General features: G+C 48.3%; 1 protein-coding gene across 8 annotated transcripts in view; it reads right to left on the minus strand.

Moving 5' to 3' along the window:
* The window catches only part of LOC126578939 (NAD(+) hydrolase sarm1), a 37349-nt gene that overhangs the window by 11038 nt on the left and 3561 nt on the right, over positions 1 to 22750 (minus strand). For 2 of the 8 annotated variants that reach the window (XR_007608415.1, XM_050242035.1), the window contains exons 3-4: positions 22111 to 22280; positions 3073 to 3225 (exon numbers count right to left, since the gene is read on the minus strand). Coding sequence is in view for 7 of the 8 variants with exons in the window: in XM_050242035.1 (XP_050097992.1) it covers positions 3073 to 3225; positions 22111 to 22280 (323 nt within the window). In the remaining variant the exon portion in view is untranslated. Of the gene's footprint in view, positions 1 to 3072; positions 3226 to 3593; positions 3972 to 5082; positions 5200 to 5435; positions 6008 to 7113; positions 7162 to 9315; positions 9521 to 11668; positions 11885 to 16532; positions 16672 to 22110; positions 22281 to 22750 lie in introns of those variants that run through there. The other 6 variants (XM_050242037.1, XM_050242039.1, XM_050242036.1 and 3 more) reach the window with 6 other exon arrangements.

The raw sequence follows: 22750 nt of genomic DNA on the forward strand, positions 1-22750 counted from the left end.
ATCGTTGGCCGAGCAGCAGCCGATCGTAAAGATTTATTAGAGCTAACAAGAGCAATTGAACTGAGGCTTATGTGGTTCAGCATGGCTGGGAATGTCGATCTTCTGCTACGATCTTCTGGGAATTCCTAGACTCATCGCACTTTCTTATCCACTGAGCGTGTTCTAGAATTGACTCGAGTGCAATCGAGCGTCCCGAGGAACGTCGAGAGGAGAGCCAACATGCAATGGCAGCAAAGGGGCTGCGTGGACTGGCGGTACATGGAGTACAGTCACCTAGTCGTCTAGAAACGTAATGGGTGAGAAATTATTTTTAGCCACGATCGCGAGTCGCGTCGCGTCCACCGCTAGACTTTTCTTCCCACTCACAAACACGAACACTAGCACACATAGTAAAGTTAAATGCGAACCGTGCACACCGTGCACGATCGTCACGATTGTCACACCTGAGAGGAAGGAGAGGAGCAGAAAATCCGCGAATGGTCGTTGGTGGCTTCCGTCCGTCCGCTATCTCGTGGATTCGGTCGCGCTATTGTTGCTCACTAGGCTCACTGGCAACAATTGTTTGTTCTACAAAACCACCAACTGTACAAATGAAGATGGCGACGATGCTCGAGCTTTAGAAGAAAGTCCTAGCCCTGTCGTTGGCACGCTCGATTCACGATTGTTGGTTCGGAGGAGTATAATCGGTGTCACGCGATGTCGCGCGCTCCTTTCGTTCGATTACTTTTTGTTTGGTTCGCGTTCGATCGTTTTTATTCACGGTTCCACGGTTCGTTCTCGGTCGGTCTCGCTAGGTCGCGGTCGCGGTCGCTGTTGATCGTTCGTTCGTTCTGAGTAGACTGAGAGAAGCAAGGCGAATCGTCGCCGGATGACCATGCCTCCCCATGTTGGCAACGATTGCGTTTTGCATTTCAGCCAGCCATCCATTTCAAACCCACTCATTCCGTCGGTTTCAGGTGACGTTCGAGTTCAGTTTTTGGGGCGAACAGTAGGTTGATCAAGCGTTTCGTTCGAGGATGTGCTTGGATGTGCGACCAAACGGGTACAGAATGGAGCGAGATTTGTGATCACGCAGGCACGCTCAATCATCGATCATCCAAGACACTCCGATCCTCGATTCCATTGCTCAGAGAATTAGCAAAGAAACATGTTAAACGATCGACTAGCGACCTTTTCTGTCAACCCAATAGTCCACCAGCTGTGACGACATGCCAAGTTCTAATACTTTATGCCACGAGACACGAGATCATTTGCGGCGACACCCAGACACAGACCTCTTGCTGTGCACACCGAAACATCTCTATCTCGTCGTCGACCGGATCTGCAAAAAAAAGCAAGTTCTGCAGGGAAAACGAGAAAGAAACCGTCACGACATGAGCTTGGTACGGGGCGCCAGCAGCTGTTCTTTGAGTGTCTGTTCGCCTATCTGTCTGTCTGGTGTGAAAAATAGATGTCGCGACCTGCACGCGACAATTCCTCGAAATCGGGTAACCGGTTTCGCGGATGGGTTTTTACGCGGAATTCCATTTCCGTGCCGCCTCGTTGGTGATGTCGTCGTCGTCGTCGTCGCAGAGATGCAGAGATGCTGCTTAGCGCTTATTAGCGTAGCGATCGCGAGCTAGATGGTATTCACCGTCATTGCTAGAGGAGAGCCCCAAGTTGAAGAGCATCTTGGCCGGTTCACGAAACGGTTCAACGGAAGCCGTAACACATTCAGAGGAAACGGATTGTAACGATTTATTTTCATTGCTTTCAATTTACCTCCAACACAGTGAGGATGGCAGCGAACAACTGCGAGTTCGCGGTTCTTGTAGGAAACTTGCAACACCCTTGATCTTCTTTTGGTCCTTTCCAAGAAAAAGGAGAACTATTGGCGTAGCTCCCGATGGTACGTTTTGTAACATTTCCATCTTAATTACTCCGCAAAGATACGTTTCGTAACGAGAGCAACGGAGATGAGTGACGAAACCGCATAAATAGACGACAAGGGCATTAGCCTGCTTCCGGACCGAAAGTGTCTGTCCATCTATCTGTCAACTGTGTCAAGGATCCTCTCTACTGAAATAACGGCAATTTTCCTTCGCAACAACACAGGAACTGACAGGAATAAATTTGCACCTATTTATTTACTTTGCACTCAATCTCTTTCGCTCTCTGTTCGCTCTTCTGTTTGGGAAGCTTGTTATCGTTTTTAGGCGCCTCCATGAGTTCGGTTGTGACACGCAGGCTGTGACAGGTTGCCAGGAAACAGGACAAAAGACTCAATTTGTACTAAAAAGATCGCGATCGCGAAGAAGGATCGCCATCAAACTCTGACAAGATACTGTCAACAGCACCCTCGGATCGTTGAAATGGCGGTGAAAGATCAGCAGCTAATCAGCCCGCGGCGCGAATGACACTCGATTAACAGCGTCATTATGCATCATTAGCAGTGACCCAATCAGAAGAGAGTCCTCTCGGAGAGTGATTGAATGTAAGCGCGGCATCCGTAATCCGCGTCCGCGTCAATCGCACTTGAACCGGTCGCTCGGTTACATAAGGCCAACGGGCGGCTATCGAGGGGCCATCGTAACAACAAACAAACCAACCTACCAGACAAACAAACATACAGCCGAACAGCTGCAATCGAGCCTCGGGCACTCGAGCTCGTCCTCCGGTTATCACCGCCCCGGTTCTTGGCCATCTTGGCTCGAGGAGGAGAATTCCGCGAATCGCACGAAAGGCAAACCCCGATGAATCAGCTGAGCAGAAAAGTGTCACCGAGGTGCAAGGTAGATCAGGGGTAACAGCATGCAGCACACCCAAGGAGCTGGCGCGCGTTATTTATATCGATTAATACGCAAATGGTGCCCACATCAACGACGGCTATAGCCGCCCGGCTAGTCTATCCGCTTCGAGCGCCCCGCGTTGATGATTAAGCGAAGGTAACAACAAATTTGGTGGTTGGGATTTACTGATCGCCGTTCGCCGAGATCACCGGCGGTGATTCACTCAGGAAAGGAAGCTGCATAGACGCGATGAGATGGGTATTGGCGCTACACAATGATGCATCCTCTACTTTTCGTTACTTACCTCTAGTGCTGCTGAAGACATCGGGCCGTTGGATAGGTTGGAGTTTGATCCGGATGTGGAGCCCGAAAGTGGCGCATTGGAGTTGGAGCTGGCGAACAGATTGTGTCTCGTCGGTGGCGGCGTGGGCGTACCAGTGTCGGCGATGTCGGACATCTGGAACAAACAGGAGAGCAAGCGAGAGAGAGAGAGAGAGGAAGAGTGGGAGGTTAGAAACGTGTCGCGATGACAGTCCGATGACGATTGCTCGTCGACAAATTGCGGAATATTTTGAAATGTCTCCGTTTTGCAGATCATGGTCCGTGCAGATGAGGCAAGATGAGGGGGTTAAGAAACGTGAAATGGTGGAATGTAACACCAATTATCACTTCCGGCTGCACACCATCATCACCCCTTTCCCTGTCCGGTTGATGATGGGTGTTGATGGGCGTGTATGTATTGACATTTGAAAGCCAAAACTACCAATCTGAGAGACAAATGGTTCATCCAATAAGTGGTTGGTTAGTGTGTGGAGTCGACATTACCGCGGCCAAGTTGACCTTGACGGATGGATTGGTTGGTATATTCTCGAAACATCACGTAGAAACCAGAGTAGCGTTTGTACGGCGGAATGAGGTGAATTGAGTGGCGAGTGGCGAGACATTTTGTCATGTAAATGAGACGCAACTGTGCAACGCATCTAATGAATGGATTAACGGGCCATGCACAAACAAATCTAGTAAAGCATTCAGCATTCACAGTAATCCACCCTTGCTTCAAACTGGATACCGCGAATGGTATTTTATTGCGCAATTTCCTACCGTTTAGCTCATGATCGGAGTTGAGTTTAATATCAAAGGCAGGAGGATGCGAACGTGAATTCAACAGTTATCTCCAGCGGAGCAACAGTAACATGATGCCACGGCGCTAACCAACCCCATGTACGGCGCCTCTTTTGTCTAGTTCTGTTTTGTAAATTTGTTCAGCAAGCCGTATCTTTACAACTTCCCTATTACGGATGGCAACTTCACACCTTGTGCTGTGGCACACCGCGACGACTCGTCGATCAAGTGTTTGATCAACATGACGACAATGGCAGATCGCGTCTGTGGGATGTGCTGGAGTGCCAGCTCGCACGCAAAACACGTGCACGGTAGCTGATAAATAGTGAACTGTATGCGTACGAACTAGATAATATAATTGAAATGATATAAATGGTAATTTAGGACAAGATTTGACAAAAGAACTGAACAAAAGAACTGACAGCAGGCGACGAACCGCATATAAAGAGGATCTGTTTTAAAAATTAAATCAATCGTCTGGTACTATTTTGTTTTACGTAAAATCCTATAAAAACGCACTCTAGTTCACGATATTTCAAGCCAATACTCAACACCCAAAGACCGATCCTCCCTCTTCACAACCGAACCAACCAATTCGTCATGCCGATGCCGATTACGGCGAAAAGAAAACAACAGTTCATTTCCAGCTAAACACCTCTTATCATTGCCACAATAACGAAGGGGTGCGACAAATATTTGCATTCGCCTGCCTTTGATAGAAAACGTGATGAGTAACGCTCGGTGCATGGTTGCCCATTGTACGCTGAGTGCCAGAGCAGGGAAATTCCTCACTTTTCCGTCACAATTTCTGGCCTTTTTTGCTTCTTCTGCTTTGCTTCTGCTTTTTTCTGCATCTAGCGCACCCGATCGAGGAATTCGGTAAGCAAACATGCAAAGTGAAGATGACCCACCGATCCCCTTTTCCACCTTCCCCCTGGGTTAAACACGAATAATGAATGAATGGGCGTTGTGCGAAGAAGGTGGACGTCAGTTGGAGCTTTCGTTCATTCACCGATTCACCGTGTTAATGATTTCCGAAAGCGATAATGAGATAGGAACAAGGACAACGGATGAGAAGCTTCTTTTGGGCAGAATGTTGTGCAAATAAAATGGTTAAAGTAGTTGTCTTTTTGTTGTTGTTTTGTTTGCTTCTGAAGCTGCTGCTGGCATTGACGCACGCACGAGCACTCACATGGCTGCGAAGGAAGGAATGCTGAATGACTAAAACGCAAAGAAAAACGAAGACTTCTCAGGCACACACCGAGATGCGGTTAGCTCAGAATGTTAGATCTTGTTGGAGTTCGGTTCCCTTTTTGGCCGGGGGGAGGTAGGCCACAGAAACACACAACACAGAGAGAGAGAGACGCACAGACACATAGAGAAAGATAGAAAGAGAGAGCACACGAGCGCAAGCACGAGCAATATAGGCAGCGAGTAAAAAGACGATGGATGGTGAAGAACAGATCGTGAAGAAATTCTGTTCGAATGAGAAAAGGGCAAAGAAAGGGTAAATCGAAAGGGTTTAAACCACACACGCGCACACACCGATATGAAAAAGTTTTTCCGAGCACTCTCCAGCGAATTCCGGTTCATTTTCTGTTGATGTTTTCTGAACAGATTGTTATCACTTGTACTTTGGTCACTTCACAAAAAAAACCATGCACACGGGGGGACAAGGGCTGCATGAGAGTGTTTTTGTGCGTTAATGTGTGGATCGCAGGGGCTTGAGCATAACATGGTCACGTTATGCTTAATGCTATTAACCCTCGCAAGTGATCGTTTTCGCTTCGAAATCGCTCGGTTAAATTCCTCCAATCGTAGGCATTCAAAAGGGGGGTCAACAGAAACCACGATGCTCTCCTGCTGTTATCAAAAATCGATGAAAAATCATGAGCTACCATGCGACTCCATCACCGCGCGATCGCGAAGAGCAAAACATTCAAAACAAAGAAGAAACCCCCCTTTCGTCGGCTTGTTGCTCGTGACAGCGATCGCATTCCAAACTGTCACTCAATCACACACCACCACCAGCCCCTGGACGGAGCACGCCTTATCACTGTAATCATCTTTCAATTACCAGCCATTACAGAGCGTTAAAATGCATTTTTTTTCGGTGATTCCCCGTTCCCGCGGGTTGGGTTTTCTTTTTTCTTCCTTGACCCTCCGAAGAACGACCCAAAACGGGTCGGTTGACATCGAAACCCCCTCGTTCCCCCTTCATTGGGAGCATCAGGCGGGTCATCAGGACTGTTATCTTATCTGTGAACAAACGATTTCGGCATGTTTCGGCCGATTACACCAACGACCAGCAGCAGGTCGTGGAAGATGGAAACAAATGTATTTTTTTTTGTTTTGAAAATTGGAATTGGAATGTGCAACACTGGCATCTGGGGGGAGTGGTAGTGTGTTCTGTTAAATCCACCCCAAACCAAAAAAAACTCAACGCCGAAACAATGGTGCTTCGTGACCTTCACCAGAGAGCATTCGTCGTTGTCGTATTTCGGAAGCAGAAGCGTCACGAAAACGACGAAGAAGATGAAAAAAAAAACGCGAGACATTCAGAGACACGCACAGCCCCTATAGCGTGCGCGAGCAACAGTACAGGGGGGGTTGTGTGACGTCGGACCAACCCCTGCGCTCCGTTTCACCCTTTCCCGGCATCGCTCGCCACGCGAATTTGCTCGCACGAAGCCAGCGATCGAACGGCATCACACCACACACTAGGTTGCTAGGCAGCAGACGGTGGCACAGCAGCACCGAAAATGAACCGTGAACCTCTTCTTCGCAGCAGGCGCAAAGATTTCCTTGTTTTGTTTGCTCGTCAGATCAGGGGGAGGAAGGGCGAAGTGGTCGCCGGCGAAGTGGCTTCGATTTGTTTGTCTGTCTCCCATCGCCCCCCCCCCCCCCCCCCCCCCCCGCACACGTACGAATTCACATGCTACAAACGATTGTACAACGCATCAAGACACGGAGAACGAAGAGAAAACACAAACGCGCACGCACACTTCGAACGAACTTCTTCCAAAACGGCGTCACAATAGAACGAACGAATGAAAGAATTCGCCGCCCGGCCCTCACTCAACACGCACGCGGTTGGTTCTAGATGCTTCCGAGCGTCAGATTTCTAAGTTCCTTCCGTTTATTGTGGCCCCCAAACAAACCACACACTAGCCACGGAATGCAGTGTAGCTTCCGGCGAACTGTGACGTTCGAAAACGGATACCACAAAACGGCAAACAATCGTGGGTTTTAATACCACGCCAACTCGGATTGCAACCCCTCGGAACCACGACGACCCGGTCCGGTGGCTGTTGAATTAACACTGAGCCGCAAGCATTGCGTTCGGTGGTGGTTGTACTGTGGGGTTGACCACGAGTCGCCGGTTGCCACGATTATGGTGCGACGACGACGGCGACGGTGACGGCGATGATGATGATGATGATGATGATGCGGGATGAACACGCACGCCATCGTACCATTTGGTTTGGGGTGTGCCGAGCGAAGGGGGAGAAATCTCGCTTAACCGCGCCACGAGATGCGAAGCGGATTTAGCGGATTCTACCGAGTGGTGTAAGTGTGTTGCATTCGCTACGTTCTACCGTGCACACAAATACTCTTGGCGGTTTGTGAGCGTGTTTTTTTTTTGTTGGGTGGAACACCAGGCGGTAAACAAACGACGCGAGAAGGGGTTGATACAAAGCAGCTTATAATACCGGACGGAATTGCTTTTGGATGCAACTCCATATTACGTGACCTTTCCGTGTTTGGCTGGATGGGATCTTCATACGTTCCGGTAGCAGCCAAATAGAACATTGCTTTGTGATGGATTGTAAGAGATTTAAACATTTCCTTAAATCCAAATCCAAAGCAACAAACCATCGTAAACAAAACTACAGACTTTCCATTCCATTTAAAACAAAGCAAATGCAAAAGGATTTTGATTCCGATTTCAAGACACGCACGCGCGTCGATCATGCCGCTCCGTGGTACGTAGAACTTGTTGCTGTTGTTGCCGCTCACCCTCCACCGGAATGATTGGCGACACACAGAGAGTGGCGTGTTGGCGTGTTGGCGAGTACAGCAGCGGTCGCGCAGCCCCTCCACGAGACGAGGCGTAAAAACCCGTTCCACACACCCACTTTCGGAGAATGATGCAGACGGTTCTCGGGGGGCATGAAGCAAAGACAAATCAAAACACATTGAGGACTGCCAGCGCGTCTGTGCGCGCTTCAACGCTTGACGTGACCGCAGGCGGACACATCGCGATGATCGCGGTTTGTTGGTTGGTTGCCTGGTGGTGAAGGAGGCGCACCATTACCGATGGTCCCAACAGGAACGAACATGTTACGGTAGCGAGGAGTTTTGCGAGAATGAAATCTCTGGATTGTGACAAAAATGGAACTTAGGATGGAGAATTTAAAACAAGAAAATGTCTACAATTTGTGTTACTATGAAAATGATTAAAATTATTAAAATTACTTCGTAGACAATAATGATTTCTTCTGGAGGTTTGAATATTTTTTCATCCTTGAAAACATGCTCTAATGTATGCTGGACATTGCAACCTACGATTAATGATTGAGCCTTCATATTATAATCACCAGTAAGCATAAGAAAAATATTGATATAAGTGCCAACCAATGTGTAGATGAATATCTAAATTACTTCATTCGTAAAAGCATGCGAGAGGCTCGAACACAAACCCGATTCGCGGCATTTGACCGACGCGGCCCCCGGTTAAGGTTATGTTTACATCGTCGTCACTCCTTCCAGCCCTTACCAGCGGAGGTATGAGGAAGGAACATCGCGAAATGGAGGCGCGACGCACCCAACAACGCCAACGAAACACAAACAAACACACTAGAACCCTCGGCGGTGGTGTGGTGTCGTCGGTGGTGCCCAGCAGATGTTTTTAACCGGTCGCGAGAGAGAACCTCGAAGCGGGGTTCCGAGAAAAAAGGAACACACGCGAGAATGGGTGATGGTTCTCATATGCTTTTTCCTCTCTCTCTTCGAATGCAGAATCAGTCTCAGTATAACAGCATTTATGGATAGCATCAACGGAGCGCGAACTCCTCATCCACAACTACAAAGAGATCATCATTTAACTGCACCGAACGAAGAGAGGGAGAGCGAGCGCGGTGAGAACCCTTTTTTCTCGTGATGTTCGTGAGGAAATATGTCCTCGTGAGAGACGATTTAAGTGTGGGTAATATTATGTTCTATAGACACCAAGAGAGTTCTGGTGCAGGTGAATGAAATGAAACAAAGTTTGAGATTCGAACCATCGGACGACAAGGAATGGGAGGAGAGAACAAAGTTTAACGATGGATCGCTGTACACCACAGTTCTCAAGTAGTTTTGCGACGCCACAAAGCTATTTATTGAACAAACCAGCCCCACAATCTTCCTGCATGTTACTCACCTTACGATCAGGGAACAGAAATTGCGATCGCAACAGCGAGATCGGGGTCGTTGGTTGTCGGTTAATACCCATTTTACCGTGTTGCTCACTTATCACAAAACTTTAAACAAAAAAAACCACTCAAAACAATACAACCGTAGCGGAGTCTGTTGTTTGCACTCTAAGTGCGGCTATTAGTTCAGTTCACCGTTGATGGACGAATGGTCTAGGAAAGAAATGCAATCATATTGTAAAGGTCGTGGTGGTGGTCGTGGTCTCGGGCTATTACATCCTTCTTACGGCATAAGGACATTAACGAAAAAAAAACCTGGCGAAAACCCCCACTTCTGGGCGATTACATGCATTCCATTTTATGCTGGTTTCCCGTTTGGTGACGATTCTTTTTTCTGTTTCCTCTGTGAAGGAAACCAATCCATCGCACTGCACAGACACCAGGCCTACCCGGGATTGTGGCGATGCCTGCCACGGGTAATAAAGACACGGGTCCGGATACATTAGCATCCGGGAAGTTGGTAGCCCGATAAGAGGTCCCTGCCGCCGAGCCGACTGTCTGCGAGGCGACATAACGACGGCGACGACGACGAGGACACCGGTCGCACCTTGCCATGGTAATGTGGTACAAGGCAGGGGTTTACGTCAATTACGGTGCACCAGAGTGCAGGGAGAGAGAAAGAGCGCAACGAAACGTAAAATGGTTTGCCATTTAACGGCACTTGGCCGAAAAGCGGGCAATTGCTTAAAATCGATCTTTTGTTTGCCGATGCCGGACGCGATGGCGAACAATCTCCTTTCACGGAGCCGTAGCAGATGAACACCACGGCGATGAGACTGCAAATACACACTGCACATTGGACGGAATCAAGTGGTTTTACAATGTCATGCAGATGGATTTCGGTTTTATTGTGCAAGCATAATACTTCTCAAAGCAGTAGCACCAGTACAGTAGTTATGAACTGGACAATGTTTTTAAAATTAATGCTCGAAATTCATCAAACAACAAGCAAACAGGGCAGCGCCGAGCCGCCGTGCCTCTACAAAGTGCGTCACAAATGCAATAAAAAAAGGATCCCACGGAAGATCGTCTCCGCCGGTTTCGAAACACGAAAGCGTACCACATCGATCGTTGTATGCTCTCGTCAGCATCAGGCTGGGGTTGAAGCGGGAGGGCCTCTCTAAACCAAACTCCCATCGAACGGGGGGCAAGGTCAAGAAGAAGCTAGCCTGCGCGAAGCTGATGCCACAGATTTTGGGTGGCAAACGCTACAACACTCGATCTGTTTGCACTTGAGCAGTGACCAAAGGCCGGCCAAAGAATAAATAACAAGAAGATTGCTTTTCAGCTTCACTCCATCCATCTACTATCGACGTTTCGCGAAGTACTGCCTCTAATCCGAATGGCTCCCCGAGTTGCTCTGGAATGTATGTGTCACGGATTTTGTGGATTTTTCCCTTTCGCTCTCCCTCTCTCTCTCTCTCTCTCTCTCTCTCTCTCCCGGGAGCCCCATTAAAAACGAGCAGAGGCTTGTTCGGGGGTTTAACATAAACAAGGATCGTAGAGCATCGAGCTGCTCCACAATTCAAGTGGAAAACATACAAGCAGCTTCTGCCTGACTCCCCTCTCCCCCGAAAACTTTCGAAGAAGCATCCGTTTGAACCCAACCGCATGGCGTGGGACTCGTGGTACAAGCGCGTTTATTGGCAGTTTTTCGAAGGAGAGAATGGAATTCGAGTCAGTGGGCATCGCGCGATTGCCACTTGAGAATGCTTGGAATGCCTTCGAACTATAAACAAGATCACCAAACCGTGGGAGAGGGGGAGGCATTGGGTTTATTAATGGACCAACATATTTAAATGGAACAGAACATCTCGCGTCGAACCACTAAATGAGAACGAAACATGAAGTGGTCGGGAAACAAAAAAAAAGCATCGGAAACAGAAATTGTGTAACACTTTCAAGAGACACCAACCGAGGGGCCTCCCGTCGTGCCGTAACGGATGCACGCACTAGCGAGCTGATAACCACGAGACCACGCCGATTATCAACACCACCACCCACCAGCCCGCGTCATGCTGCAACACCTCGTGTGACGCCTGTCCATTCTCCCGTGTACCAGCTTCAGAGTTTTGTTTGTTTTTGATGTCGGATTACAAATCGATCATCCATAACGTCAACTAACTAACGCGACGATCACATCCCGCTTTTCGATCAGAAAACACACAGGGAACGCACTTTTTTAGTGAGAACTCCACGACATCCACAACAACACACAACATACAGCATCATCTGCCCCCCCCCCCCAGAACTCGCTCACAAACGATCGTGATCACGAACCACACACTGATCAAAACTCACATTAGAAGCGAGGTTCTCGAGCGAGAATCTCACATCGCCAACATATAAACCCCTTTTTTCACCGGTTGGTCCGGGCTACCGGGTCACACTTTCACTGTATCGCGTGTCACCGAAGGCAGAGCAGAAACGCAGAAAACCAGTTCCTTGGCTGCCAATAGCTTCTGTAGCCACGTTCCTTTTCGATTCGACTCGTGGTTCGGCGCAAGATGATGCGCTTCGAATGGCTGGCGATGAGTGACTGATCTGCGGTGGGAGGTTTGCGCTAGGTTATCATGTCACCGCAACGCACGGCCCGGCCGGTCGGTCTTTCGGTTCCCATCGGTATTGGTGTGGGCCCGGGGACTCGGGTTTCGACTCGTCTGTCGTCTGGCTGGCTTGCCTTTTTTGCCGCGTCTACAGCAGAACGCACACGTTCACACGCAGTTCAGACACCGACCCGTTCGACGCGCCAGCCTCTCGAAAGAGTTACCTCTCCGCGCGGAGGTCTGGTTGGTTGACGCGAATCTTGCCGGCGATCTTGCGGCGGGGTGACCGCGGTGGTCCTCTCAGGTATTCCTTCAATTACTGCGGGACTTTCTACTGGCGCGTGGTCCCGAAATTCGATGAGTCAACCAGCCAGTTTGCGTTTCGAACATTGGGCTTCTTATTTATTGCTGGATAAATAAGATAAAAGGCTTCCCCCGGGGGGTGATTCAGGCACCAAACGCCTGAACGTTGTGCCACGCGCGTTTGTGCGTTTCACTCTCTCGACGGAAATGATCGTAAAAATGAGGATGTAAAACACTTGTTTAAACTACTTGGAACCAAATCATCATGGTGGTGGAGCGAGAGCGCATGTGATAAGAACGTTTTTTGCTAGCGATGCACATAATGCCATATTTGGAATGTGAACCAACACGTGAGGCGAGCAGGAAGGGACCGGAATCTGAAACATCATCATCATTTGCGAGCGAACATCGTTGGCATTTTTTTAAAATTACATTCCGATTCTATCTTCGACCTCAAACTCAACCTTTTCGGTACCACCCCTTCGTGAACGACGTCATTGTTTCTCCAGCAGGTGCGTTATCAGCTGCTCTAGACGCTCATTTATCGAGCACGCAGCCATTCCATTACGTACCACGATCGTTATCAATGATGTAAGCATGGTGCGCGCTGGCAATGTGCCTTTGGGAATGTGTCACCAGGCCACAGGAAAGCACCCTTCATGTCTACGCAATCCACGGAAGTGAGACACCGGCGGGGACACCACATAACCGGGCGATTCCCAGAACCCGCGACCACCGATCATTGTAGCGATGGTTCTGGTGCAGCACCCGGTCGGTCGAATCATCAGTTCCGTTGATTATTATATCATCTAGCGCCGAGCCTTTGTGAAACAGCATCACAAAAAAACGGAGCAGTTAAAAATAATCCATCTCACGGCCTGTATGATCTGTCTAGGATTATCGCACACGACACAGGATAAAGTTCCTTACCAACCAACAGTTCCTTACTCATTGGTAGCCGGCGAGAAGCTAATTGCCATTTTCAAGATGTGTTTTGCATTGAGTAGGTGAATTATAGACTGGCCGTTGTTTGGCTCTTAAGATGATCTACTTCTACTTTCTCAACATTACAATAATTTGATTAAAGTCTCTTTATAAACCGTAATACCTCGGATAATTTTCTATACAACCAATAAAGGATATTTGATAAACAATCGCTGGATAATCCGCGATCAGATAATACACACGTGATACCGTACAAGGTGAGGCTAAGACTTATTTAAGATCGAGTCAGAGAATTTTATTCGCCAATAAATTCGATAGAATGACATGTGGCACAGAGCGAAAATTAATTGTAGAATTTACGATAGAACACTATTCAGAAATGAAAGTGCGATAGAAGATTGAAAGGTAGAAAGAAGAAACAGTCTCTGTTTTATCTTGCAAAAAAAGCTCCCGCATAAACAATCAGCAACTGATAGAGTTGTGTAACACTAGTAAGCCCTAAATGAGAGATAATGAATGACTGTACACAGGCAGCTCACGAAAGAGCCCAGAAGATACTAATTAGTTTTACTCGAAATGACTTAACACAGATCGTCGGCGTGAGATCGTGGCTATCGACTTAACACCACAGTGGAGTCTTAATCTTCTAACTCGACTTAATCTTAAGATTTTAAGCTAGCAATGAATCCTTCCTTCCACATTCTAGCAGGTATACGTGCCATTTCACTTTTTATAAGATGACGCGATCGTGAATTATTCCCGATCGCGCAAAGAGCATCGCTTCAAAACAATAAACGAACATTTAGCATCGTTTTTTAGACCCTCAAACTAACTAACTCGCACTTGCTGTAACCATATAAAGACATGTTATGCATGTTCTTTTGTTTAGGAATCGAGAAGGCTCGCTTCGGGGGAGCCGCGTGACTAAAGGCAACCGTGGCAACCGATGCATAATGCTATGCGTTTCGATTTCTCGGAAACCTCACGCGTCCTTTGCTTAAGACTTCCGCAAGCCCAACTTAGCCTCACCGTGCGATTGCTCAACCCACTCTGCTCCATCACCACACGTCCTCTAGGTCACCCTGACCAACCCAGAGGGGGGGGGGGGGGGAGGAAGATGACATGCGAAACCGTCGAGCGTTCTGGAGCGAGGCAGGGCGGGCGTGTTCCAATTCCAGCAGCTATGCTTGCGGCTGACTCACGCCACCGTGGGAGCATCGGACTCATTGCGTGGCCCCAGTGCCAAGGAAAAGTGGACCATTGTTTTGGTAAGGAGGTTTGGGGACAACCGAAACAGTTAGTCGAACTTTAACGGTTCCCGTGTGGTGTGTTATGCTGCGCAAAATGCGCAATTTTTGCATTTGCGATGTTGAAGTCGTTCCAATGACATAATTTAAGGATCGAAATGACCAACCGGCCATTGGAGTGTTGTTACAAAACCAAACTAATGTTATGAAAGCTCACGTTCAACAACAACAACGCACACCCACAACCGAACGGTGTCCATTCGGTCGGTCACCTCACCTCCTCGCAGGAACTTATCTCAAGGAACGCAAACTAAACCACACACTGTTTAACGAGTCCACACTTTATAGCCTCGCTTCCGGTGGCAAACTAACCATGGTGAGCACCGTAGCCCCCACGCGGCCAACAATTCATTGATAAAACGTTACCGGCTCACCGTGCCAGTGAGACGCTACTACGGTTTCAGCTGGAGCGCGCATGAATCATGCTGCGTCTCGAACCACTCGAGACCGAACTCCGAATGGACACACGGCTCTCGAAGGGATTTGTGTCGCCGTGTTTTGTGTGTCCGTGTGCGAGGCTGTTGTCCGAGTTAATAATAGCTGGACAAACGGATCCACTTTCAAGTGTCTGGTCACGACCAAGCCATACCCAGCCCCCTGCTTCCCCTCTCTTACACCTGCTGCTCATGGCAGCGAAAAGGAAAGGTTTGTTGCTACCGAACCAGCCAGCCAGCCAGCCAGCCAGCCAGCCAGCCCATGCGCTTTGCCATGGTTAGCGAACGGGTCAGATCAATTAATTTGTCATGCTTAAGCGATTTTTTGGTCGCGAGATTGGTTTCGTTTCGCTTTCAAACAGGTTTTGAGGCCGCAGGAACAGGAGAAACGGTGAGTCTGTCGACGAAAGTAGCTTATCGGTGGGGGGATTGCGTCGACTGTAAGCGCAGCACGTCCAGCACGCAGAATCGTTCAGTGAAGGTTTGTCTCTTGCGATGCCGGTTTGCTTATCGTAATCGTGAAGCATTTTTGGAGAATATTCAAATCCTCTCGTTCAGCCAAACTGTTCTCCAGTGACATCTCAATCGAAGCCACGGTCTTCGGGAACCAACTTGTCGCTCTTTGTCAACAGCTCTCTATGTTGCGCTGCTGCTGCTGCTGCTGGGGCTGTTGCTGGTGGATTGCAATAAATTATGAAATTTGCATTTTCAAGTGTCTGCATAACAAATCATATCGCCGGTATTCAACCAGCTACCCACGATAGTAGTTGAAGGCAAGAAGATCAGCTAGATTCACGAAACACAAACCCCGGACACGTATGAATGGAAAACACCAGATACTGCGTGACTTTTGCAATGCTCTCTGCTATGCTCATAAGCCGTGGTCCTGTTCGATCTTTCCTCGACCAGCACGCCGATTGCCACCGACTAAATGTTTAACTTAATTGAATCAACCAAGCACCTCACGCGCTCCGGGTTTTCCCGTTCCCGTTGTTCAACCTGGGGCCAAATAAATTGAAGCATTATTAGTTGGCTGTACAGCGGGGTGACACAATGGCCACGTCCAACCCCTCACCACCACCTCCTTTCGCGCTCATTGTCGATGGTTCGTTTTGCATACTAAATCCATTCTTAGTCACTCACCAAATATGGGCTCGCGCAAGTACGTCCCCACAGTACGATTCTCTAAGCGCGCCAGGGTAATTCCCACTGGCGTGCGACATTGTACTAAGGAGGGCACACAAGATGCCGATCGCTGTTTTTACTGATAAATACGAGATCGGCATTTTTTTGTGGGGCGGCCCGGTGAGTAAACGTGTCATACACGGCCGGTATCAATGAAATTGCTCAACCTGCCAGCTGGCCGGTATCTATGCCGAGAGAAAAACAATGGCAGCACACCATGGAGTGGTCTTTTTGATTGATGAGAAACGGTTGATAAACGGCAAAAGGGACCACATTTCGCAATGTTGATCAAGATAGGCGCATGGCCGCATTATGATACTCCGCGAGAGACTTGCACCAATCCCAATTGTTCATTCCAGGTTCATTATCTTCTTGCGAAAGCTATTGATCGGAGTGCGGAACCGTGCGGAACTGTAAAAATCTCTGTACCAGAAACTTGACATACCTTTCTTGGCAGCGACATCTTCGGTCCATCGAGAAACGCACCGTCCGAGGCGCGCCTCAGCTTGAACCGTGCCGCCATCGCCGATCCGGCCTCCATCCAGGTGTATGAGTGATCGCGAACGCGCAACACGATCACTCTGTAGTCTCTCTCGCGAGGTAGCCGCGAGAAAAACCCGGAGACAAACACACCGTCGGTGGCGCACTCGCGATCGTGAGTGAGCTCGCGACCAGCACCCGCGTATTTCAAGGTTACCACCAAAGCGGTGCTGCCAGGCGGTGTCGATCGGACCTTAAGCACACACGCCACCGTTCTCTCTCTCTCTCTCGCTCGTGTTGTTGTTGGCCGCTTCTTTAACCCTTCTGGTGGGACGCAGCACGCACTGTTGAGAAGCTGCGCGATCGCGAGAGAGAGAGCCACTCGCTTTGCTTCTCCACGCACTCAAACACCGAAAACACACTCGCAATCGGGTTGTGTAATGATTAAACCGTTTGACAACAAATCGAGATGTACACAGATGTGGCGCACCTTTAGTATTCCCCACAGTAGCACCGATGGAACTTAGTGTTTTCTTCCACTTTTCCTCACTAAAGCCTGGAACACACCACAGCTTCTGTAACGATTCCTCCGATCTGATCCGAGTAATGATTGATGTGACAATGGTGCCTCGGACTTGCCCTGTAGCCGGTTCTGGAACGTCGCTTATCTGGCCACGGTCACACGGAACGGAGCGCGGAACGAATCGATCGAACAAAGTCGCGCTAATCGAACGAGATAAAACACAGATCGCGCTTTGCTTTCGCGCAATGGCAACTGCGACCACGACGCGACGGTGGTAGTTGTTCCGTCCGGGACGCTCGAAGCGTGACTGAGGGCAACCCGTTAACCGACACGACGCAGTAGGCGAACGTAGTCGATCCTGGATTCACGTCTTCGCTGCCGTCGCTGCTGGCGCAGTGACTACGGATTGTCTGGTGGGTGTTTGGGTTCTGCGCGGTGCGGTGTCTCGGAGAAGAAGAAGGAGAAGACCGTGCGTGGTGGCCCCCCGTTCGAGACCAGCATCGGCAGGCATCGTCCCTATCTCCCGGAGCGCAGAGTAAACAACAATCACCGCGGGATGGAAGGATCGCACACCACAAAAAAAGTGGTTTACAGGGTGGCAAGGGTGAACGGGAGCTGAAGACTGGCTGGCTGGACGATGGAAGAGAGGAGGTCATAAAAACGGGGCAGAAATAAAAATTAAAAACACGAACGCCCGGTGCGGCTTGGCCACTTGGCGATGGCGTTGCAAACGGAAAAGGAAACATCTCCTTTCCAGCCGCTGAAGAATGAAAAGAGAGCGTGCCAGCTGGAGCTGTCCATGTGTCCCTTCCCCGGTTCGATTATTGTTGCATCCGTTTAAGCGGCCAATCCGGCGACCCCAGTGGGTTGGTTGGATCGTACTAAAGGAGGGAACTCTCTATGGCGACTCTTTCGCATCACTGGCGTTCCCTCGTCCGGTTCGTTTCGGGTTTCGACAACTTTCACACCCAATCATGCGCTGTAAAAGGACCGTGCAGGATGTAGCCATTCGCCAGGCAACTCATCGTACGCCCGGCGAGTGTCCATCATAGATGGAAGTGTTAAAAAAATGATTTTATTTGTGGTCCACGCCGTAGTGGTCAGCGACGATCAGCGACCAACGACGGATGAGGCCGCAAATGGTTTCGGGTTCGTTTTTTTTTTTTTTGTGAGGTGATTAACTCCGCTTTTTGGGCAGCTCTCTGGTGTTGCCGGAACGGTATCTTATCTACGCCGTTGGCCTTATATAGGGTCAGCTAATTGTCGTAATCGTAAGTGGACAGCAATGGATTGCTACCGTGGGGGTAGCGGCGATTGTTTGGAGTGTTTAAAAGTGTCGGGTTTCTCATAAATATCACCTTCCAATAGAGCATAGTTACTTGACTGTGATCGTATTCCATTGATCGGGCTTTAGTCGAGTGTTGAGTCGAGTGAAAAATAAAGCAATTTCGTTTTAAATTATTTGAAAAAAAGTTAATTAGTTATAAGTTAAAATGATAAAAGGCTATTTGGCTGAAAAACTCAGTAGCGACAGCTGCCTTCTCACAGGCAATTTTGTCCGATTATCAAGATGTAAGGTTTTGCTTTGTTTCACCAATAATCACTACTAATGTGTTTATAACTTTAACGTAAATAACCTGCAGCAAATGCTGCATTCAAAATGAAGAATCTAGTTCGAGTATAAGGCTGTTGAACGCAACTCTCTTGCCTCTTTTGTCTCAACAGCAATCAACAGATTCAAGGTCGCCACTCATGCGAAATATTATGAATTTATGAACGAACTTGGCGAACGTGATGTTTTGGTTATCCCCTGCATTTCCATCCAACAAACAAGAAGGAGGGAGAACTTTGAGTATTGTTTCTGCAGCGCTGCAGTTTACATTGAACACTGTTTGATCACAGTTCCCATGAGTAAAGATATACTTTTTTCTTTAATACATTTTAAAGGTTTAGAAAATGAGGAATAAGTTGATAAGCAAATTAGTTTATATCCGATAAATAGTTTTTGTAAACCAAAATGAAACCACATGCACAAATATTTTATGCCATCATTCGATAACGAGTTCGTGTCGCAGTTAGATGTACAAATATTTTACCTATCGTGCTCCTCTCGTTGCGTTAAAATATTCAAAAACTCGAGAACGAACCTCCCATCGCCAAGAAATAAGTTGCACTCGCGCTCATACTTGCATCTGCTTGAATGCTGCTTGCCTCTCCAATCCACCTCCCCGTGAAACTCGGATTCGTTTCCCCAACAGTGCCGCACGGTTGCGTAGGCGGCTGTGGCTGTGACTTTGGCCAATTACTACCAACCGACCGACCGACCGACCACCTCAGTCAGTCAGTCCGTGAGGCAGCAACAACCTCATTCTGCCAGACGCATTTGAAGCATGGCGCCGGTGCCACGACACTCTCGACACATTGCGCTTCACGTGCGGCGGAGTACGGAGCAGCTTGTCCTCAATCCGGGAGCCGGGTCGGGGTTTTTACCAACCACCACCACCACCAGCAGCAGCAGCAGCACAAACAAAAAGACTGTCTATGCACCCGCGTTCCAGCTCTTGTGCTGCTGCTGCTGCTGCTGCATCGCCCACCATCCATCCGGTTTAGTACTTCCCTTGCGCAGAGCGTGCGTTGATCGTTCGTTGGACAAAACGCACCACCGATCGACGATCGCGACTGAGCAATTACGTGCTCTCGTAGGCTCGCTAATGTTTTATGATGCTACTAACTCCCATCGATGGCGACATTTTGGGTGATCAAAAAGTGCAAATAACTTACTTAAATATCAACCATAAAAATGAATAAAAAAACTCGATTGGCTACTTTCATAGCGAGCGAACACTTTGGGGCACCGGCCCCCGGGAGAACTCCATCCCATCAATCACTCCTACTCCAAGCCCAAGCAAGCTCCTACTTGAATTGACGTCCAGTCGGGTCCCATCCAGCAACCCCCCCCCCCACGACCGTTCCCACAATGGCGCTGGCTTACGGACGACAGAATCGCCATAATCGCTTCGCGACCACCACCAGCAACAACAAAAGCGACGACACTAAAAATAGTCGCGCGTCGATCACGTTGTGCCTGCTGGTGCTACTGCTGCTGCTGCTGCTGCTGCTGCTACTGATGGGATGCAGCAAACAGAAGGGGTGGGGGGCACGATCGCGAAACGAGTGAAGAGTACTCGCTGAACGGAAATGAAGTGCATAGTCTCACGCGGTGCCACGGTGCAGCTCGTGATCGGTTGAGGTTGGTTGGGGTTTTGTGTGATGGCGATGGCAACGATCGGGACAGTGAATTATGAACTCCAGTGCCCTCCCCGAGTGGGCCATGTGCATAAACTGATGTTTTATGATGCCGCTTGATTGTTTGGTTTTTATCACTCCCGTTGCTACTGGCCACTGGACTCTGGAGAGGTGCATAGTGAAGGGTGCTTCTTCTGCTTCTGCTGCTACTCCATCGCAGAGAGCAGGTGGTCATGGCACATGGCACAGTGCTCCTCATTACAGAGGCAGTGTGCGTCGTGCAGCTCGTTAACGATTTACGATCTGGTGATTTATGTGGTACCTTCACTTGCATCTGAAATTGTGATCGAAAGTGTTTTGCCGAGGAGAGTTGTGAGGCATAAATCATTGAGGCGGCCAAACGATCCGATCGTTCTTTATTTTGTTTTTTGGAATGCTCTTGAAACAATCGCTTAATTCATGTTCGACAAAAGGGAAATTGTTAATCAACAGATTTCAATGTTGCTAATATGTTGTAGCTGTGTCCTTTGATTCTTAACTCAGTCATTTTTAATCACATATTTGGTCAAATAAAATCAGTGATTTCAATCAGAATCGGAAAGTGTATTGAAATCGAGTCCATCTATTAACAAGGATAACAACAGGATAAGAATAGGGTACCTTAAAAGCACATGTGTGCAGTCTGCTGACATTGATTGAACAGATTTACGCTAACTAAAACCATGGTTTCACTCCATAATTGTTGCCAATCCAAAACACTTCTACAAACATCTCAAATGATACGCTATCCTAACGCCATTGAAAATTAAACGTTCTGCGTACCTACAATCTCCAAAGTATTATAAATTTACCTAACATCAGTATGATTACGTTGTTATCCTGCTCAAGGATTTGTAGCCCCAAGCGGTCATTATACAAAAAAAAAACAAACACAACTAGCAGTAGAGTAACTAACCCAAGCTACTGGCTGCCAATTACATTTTATTTGGCAATTTCCCTGAAGGGCATTTTAGTAAACTCGCAAGCACGCTCGCATGAACAGCACCTTGTGCCGGTGCTTGCTCGATCGCTCACTCGGCCCTTCGCTACTTTATTAGTATCATTTGCCGGCATTAAGCAAACATTCATCGCCGCGTCAACGGGCCAGTGCACCAAATGTCTGTTATCAGAGCAGAAAGAGAGAGAGGGAGAAAGAGAGAAGGTGCGTTTGCTGCTAGCAAATGATATGGAATTTTCTAACGAAATTAGTCTTAATTCCAGTAGTGCAGCGTGTGCCACTAGCCAGCCAGCAAAACAATTATCCTGCGACCGTGACCGCGTGTCCGCGTGATTGATCGTGAGACAAACCCCCACGTCTCGCGGCGGTTCGTTCCTCGGAGGCGTGTGGGGATGGCCTCGCACCGCGTGCTCGTTCGGTGCGGAATCGAACGGAAGGAATCTTTTCAAGATCGTCCACAAAGCACAACGCGCGGGCGATCGATGGAGAAGGTTGCGGTCCACCGATTGCCAATCGGCCGATGGTCACACCGTACCATTATTTGCCCATTAGACCACCCTCCGGAGGGGGTGGCCTGCACGGGTGTAATTGAGAAATTATGTAAATGGTAATTAAATTCAAATTAATGTCAACATTCTGGCACGTCGCGTCGGCCGAGAGTGGTCACCAGACTGGGCGACGCGAGCGCAGTTGTCGATGAATGTAGCGGATGCTGCTGGTCTGCAACAGTTGCCTAGAGGGGGTTCTAAATATTCCAAATCAATAAACTACACCTACCTCGGAAGGGAAGGGTGATATGCTGCCGGCGTGATGGTAGAGTGCGGGGCTAAGGCGCATCATGCGCGAGATGGAGGATGCGTTGCTTCCGTTGCTACAGCTGCTACCCTGACTGGCCGGTGTCCCCGGGCTGGTAACTTCCATCAGTTGCGCCATGATCGGTGAGTGATCTGTGAAGAGTGAGCAAAGTGTTTAGCAGAAAACTAACAGAAGGTAAGCGCACTGGGCATGGATGTAGTGGAGCAGTGAAAGATTATACAAAAGATTGAATTAATTTTAGTTTAATTAACGATCCCTAACATAAACTTCCGATGCGATCTTCTGCACAGAGATGGTTTTCATTTTGCATGTAAATATTATCGATCATTCGGTTGCTTTTACAAGGAGTAGCCGGTCTCATTGATTTTAAATCAAATTGTGACTAGATTAAATGCTCAAGCGAGTGATGCTTTATTTTCGATTGACTACCACTATTCCTTTAAAAATCTTAACACTGTAAACACCAAACTAACTGATTTAAAAATAATAACGGCTCAAAAAACCTCGAACCATCAAGATAAACCAAGATCAAGGACCAAATTCTGAATAAAAGTAATGGATCCTATTCCTGTTCTTCCTTCATTAATTTATCAAATGATCA

This window comes from Anopheles aquasalis, chromosome 3, assembly GCF_943734665.1.
Source record: "Anopheles aquasalis chromosome 3, idAnoAquaMG_Q_19, whole genome shotgun sequence".
Lineage (NCBI taxonomy): Eukaryota > Metazoa > Arthropoda > Insecta > Diptera > Culicidae > Anopheles > Anopheles aquasalis.